Here is a 3705-nt window from a genome sequence, read left to right on the forward strand (position 1 = left end):
TCTTTCCAGGTTAAAGGGTTTTGTTAATCTGATGCTCTTCTTCTCCCCACCTTGCTATAGTCACCATACCCAAAATACCAGCTGGCCTTTCACACACTGGCCCAGCACTGAATCCAGGGATACTGGGCAGGGTGCTCACCCCCAGTTCCTTACTGGTTTTCTTTTTTCACCTCTAGGTTATGCCCCTAATGACATGCCCGTGAAGGCGAAGCGCAGCACCTACAACTACAGCCTGCCCATCACTGTCAAGAAGCAAGGTATGCTGGGCCAGCAGAAGGGCTCTCTGGCTCTGCTGCTTCTCTGTTTACCCCATCCTAGGCACAGCTGAAGGGTCTCTGTGTTCTAGCCAAGCCAAAATTGGAGTTTTATTTCTGGTTATAGCACAGTGCTGCTGTTCAGCCAGTGCAAGTCTGCTGCTGGGAAGTGTTGTGAGACTCTTGGGTGTGTGTCTGGCTGAGCCACACTGTTAGCAGGCAGAAGGGAGTTCTGCAGGCAACACTGTGGGGATTCAGCATTTGCTTCTGCTCAGGGATAGTGCAGGGTAAAGGAGTTGTTTTCTTTGTCAAGGGAGAATAGAAAAGATTAAAATTATGAACAAATAGGCTGCTGAAAAAGCTACAAAACTCAGCCCTTTCCTGTGCCTTTCCAGTAACATCTCTGAAGGACAAGCAGTGCATGCTCAGTTCCTGGGTTGGTCTGGTTTCTGCTGACCAGCTATCCCTGCTTAGTCCATAGCCAGGGCTAAACTACAGCAGTTGCTCTGTCACCCAGTGACCTCTCCCAAGCCAGGAAGGGGCATGGGGAAAAGGAGAGGAGACCTACAGGTTGAAATGAAAATGATTTTAACAAAACAGCAAAACTAGTATCAAGATGAAGTATAAAAAATTATACTCAGCCCAGTGCAGCAGTAAACAGGAAAGCAGTCCTCAGGAGAAGCATGGTGAGCAAATCCTTCCAGGAATGGGGAGAAGGAAGAGGAGGAGCCCCATCCTCAGCAAACTTCCCCCTTTAATAATGAGTGTGATGTTTATGGTCTGGGACAAACCTGGAGCCAACTCAGGTCAGCTGCCCTGGCTGACTCCAAATTACTAATGGCCTGCAGACCAGGGCTGGCCCAGAACTCTGTCCCAGCCAAAGCAGGGCACCAGCAGAGCTGAACCAACACAGAGAAGTGACAGTACAGTGAAGGATGTCCCTTACTGGGGCTTTTTTTTTGTCTTTTCAGTAAGTCATACGGTCAGTGTCCATGATCTGAAACAGGGGCTTGGTACATCTGGTACATCTGGTGCAAAGAAGCCTGCCTCCAGCAGGTATAAACTGAAGGTAAGCATTGCTCTCTTTTACCAAAATCTTGAAAAAGCTAAGTGAAAAGGGATGTTTCTTGTTTTGTCAGCCATTAAGGGGCAGTTGTGAGTTGATGTGCTGAGGTGTGCCTGGGAAGCTTCTGGTTGTACCTGTCACTGCAGCACTTCAGCTGCTCTGCACTGAAGTTGTCTTAACTGCTGCACAATGGGATTGGTACTCTCAGCCCTAGCCTTAAATACAGTGAGCATTTTGTGTCACTTGTTAACACTGGAACATAATGGGCAGTGAGGTGCAAAAAAATCACCGTGTGTGACTCAGGTCATCCTGCGGGCAAAATAAATACTTAAGCAGGAGTCTTTTCTTCTTTTTGTTGGAATGACACCTGTGACCTGCTGTTACTCAGTGGCATGCTGCAGGCAGAGCTGCAGTTTGGAGGGATGCAGTGTGTTCTCTGCACAGCTCCACTCTTGTGTCAGTGGCTGCAGTGAAATTCTGCTGTGTTCCCCATTCAGTTTTATCTTTTGCCCTACGCAGACCTATGCCTTGGAACTGATTTGTGTTGGGAGTGTCTTGCTCTTGACTCAGCTCATTGGAATTACTTTTCAGTTATGCCAGAGCTGTGCTGTTACAGCATCAAATGCACATTAATCCTGCCCTGCTTTCCTCCTCCCAGGAATCTGTCTACATTTTCCGAGAAGGAGCGTTACCCCCCTATCGGCAGATGTTCTACCAGCTCTGTGACTTGAATGTGGAAAGGTATTGCACACTGGCAGTCTCCTGTTAGAGCTAGACTACAAAGCCTCCTGTTTATATCCAGTCCATCCCCTCTCTCTCCTTGACCAGACACTTAAGAGGTGTTTAGCTTCTGAATAAAAATAGAACAGCCTTTTCCCACGTGAACTTCCTTTCCTATACGACCGTTACCTGAATGACAAAATACACAGCTCCAACTCAATGCAGTAAAATGGAAGGAAGCCATAGCCTGTCTCATTTGAAGCCCACATGGGCAGGTAGAAGGCTGATGTTTCCCCTGTGCTGCCTTTTAGCCTGCAGAAGATCATCGGCCGGAATGACGGCACGGAGTCGGAGTGCACGGAGCGGGACGGGTGGTGCCTCCCAAAGACCAGCGATGAGCTGCGAGACACCATGTCTCTGATGATAAAGCAGATAATCAGATCCACGAGACCTGGTAAGGCTGCTTCTGACCAGCACGGTGTATCACTACCTGGCTGCATGCTGCTACAGTGTGTTGCCACCTTTCTGATTGTGTTGGGAGTTCGTGGGCAGAGTGAGGACACTGCTGACAGCTCTGGGCCAGTAGGGTCACTGTATTTGCCTCCTGCTTTGTGCTGCATCTGGTGGCCTTGGTGTTGTAGCTCATTACAGCCTGTGAGCTGAGGCTGTTGTCCTGCAGTTTGAACACTGGGACTAGGAGGGGATTGGAGTAAAGGTTTTCTGTCTCCTCTTCCTGGTATTGCAGCCTTCAGGTTTCAGTGTTTGCCCAGTGATAATCAAGATCTTACCCTTACTGATCTATCTATCTGTTAGTGGCATTTTACTTTGTACTGATGACATTAATTGAAGAAGAGGTGAGGAAGTTACTCTCTCATGATGCTGGGCCAAAGCAGTTTCCCAGTGGATTGGGTCAGGGTCAGCTGGAAGCACAGCACTCCAGAGGCTGTTCTAGTGTGCCTGGAGTATGGAAACACTGCTTTGGGCTTGATTAGACTCTATGAGGAGGTGCAGTATTAGCTGTGACCCTCCAGCTTCTGCCTTCTCTCATGTTTTATGAACTCTTCTGCAAATGCTTCTAGGTTTCACTGCAAGAGGCATCACAGTGTCTGTCTGTCTGTCTTTCTTCCCAATTAAGCTCTTTTCTCAAATACAACAAGCAGTGAAGATGGCAAAGAGCAGCTGGCATATGAGTCTGGAGAGGATGAGGATGATGAAGAGGAGGAGGAAGAGGACTTCAAGCCTTCTGATGGGAGTGAAAATGAAATGGAGACAGAAATTCTGGACTATGTGTGAACTGAGTGAAGAGTCTGGCTGCTGCTGGGCAGAATCCACTCTGCTCTTGTTCCTTGGGAGCTGAGGGTTCAGCCACCATGCCCAGGATGTGGGAGAGCAGAATTTGGATTAAGATGACAGCAGTCTCTCTACACTGACTGCAGTGGCTGCTGCTGGCTGTCATTCTGGATGTTAGGGAGCCATTGCCTCCATTTTCATAATTGCTGGTTAATTAGTCCTCAAGAAGCTCCCAAGAAAGCGCCCAGAATCCAAACCAACTAGCAATACACCTGAAAAGAAGTTGCATTCCCCAGTCTCTGTATGTGTGAGAAGTGCACCTTGGCTGGGTTGGTTAATTAGCCCTCAAGCAGCCTCAAGAAGCTCCCAAGAAAG

At 48.3% G+C, this 3705-nt stretch overlaps 1 protein-coding gene across 1 annotated transcript; it reads left to right on the forward strand.

Annotated features, from left to right (window-relative positions):
• Positions 1-176: 176 nt before the first annotated feature.
• On the forward strand, positions 177-3333 carry GTF3C5 (general transcription factor IIIC, polypeptide 5, 63kDa; the record flags this gene model as incomplete). Its single annotated transcript, XM_008937409.1, has 5 exons — positions 177-257; positions 1226-1323; positions 1979-2061; positions 2352-2494; positions 3176-3333. Coding segments are annotated over 5 exons (563 nt in total), but the record flags the coding sequence as incomplete, so codon positions are not given.
• Positions 3334-3705: the final 372 nt, after the last annotated feature.

This window comes from Merops nubicus, unplaced genomic scaffold (assembly GCF_000691845.1).
Source record: "Merops nubicus isolate BGI_N331 unplaced genomic scaffold, ASM69184v1 scaffold9203, whole genome shotgun sequence".
Classification (NCBI taxonomy): Eukaryota; Metazoa; Chordata; class Aves; order Coraciiformes; family Meropidae; genus Merops; species Merops nubicus.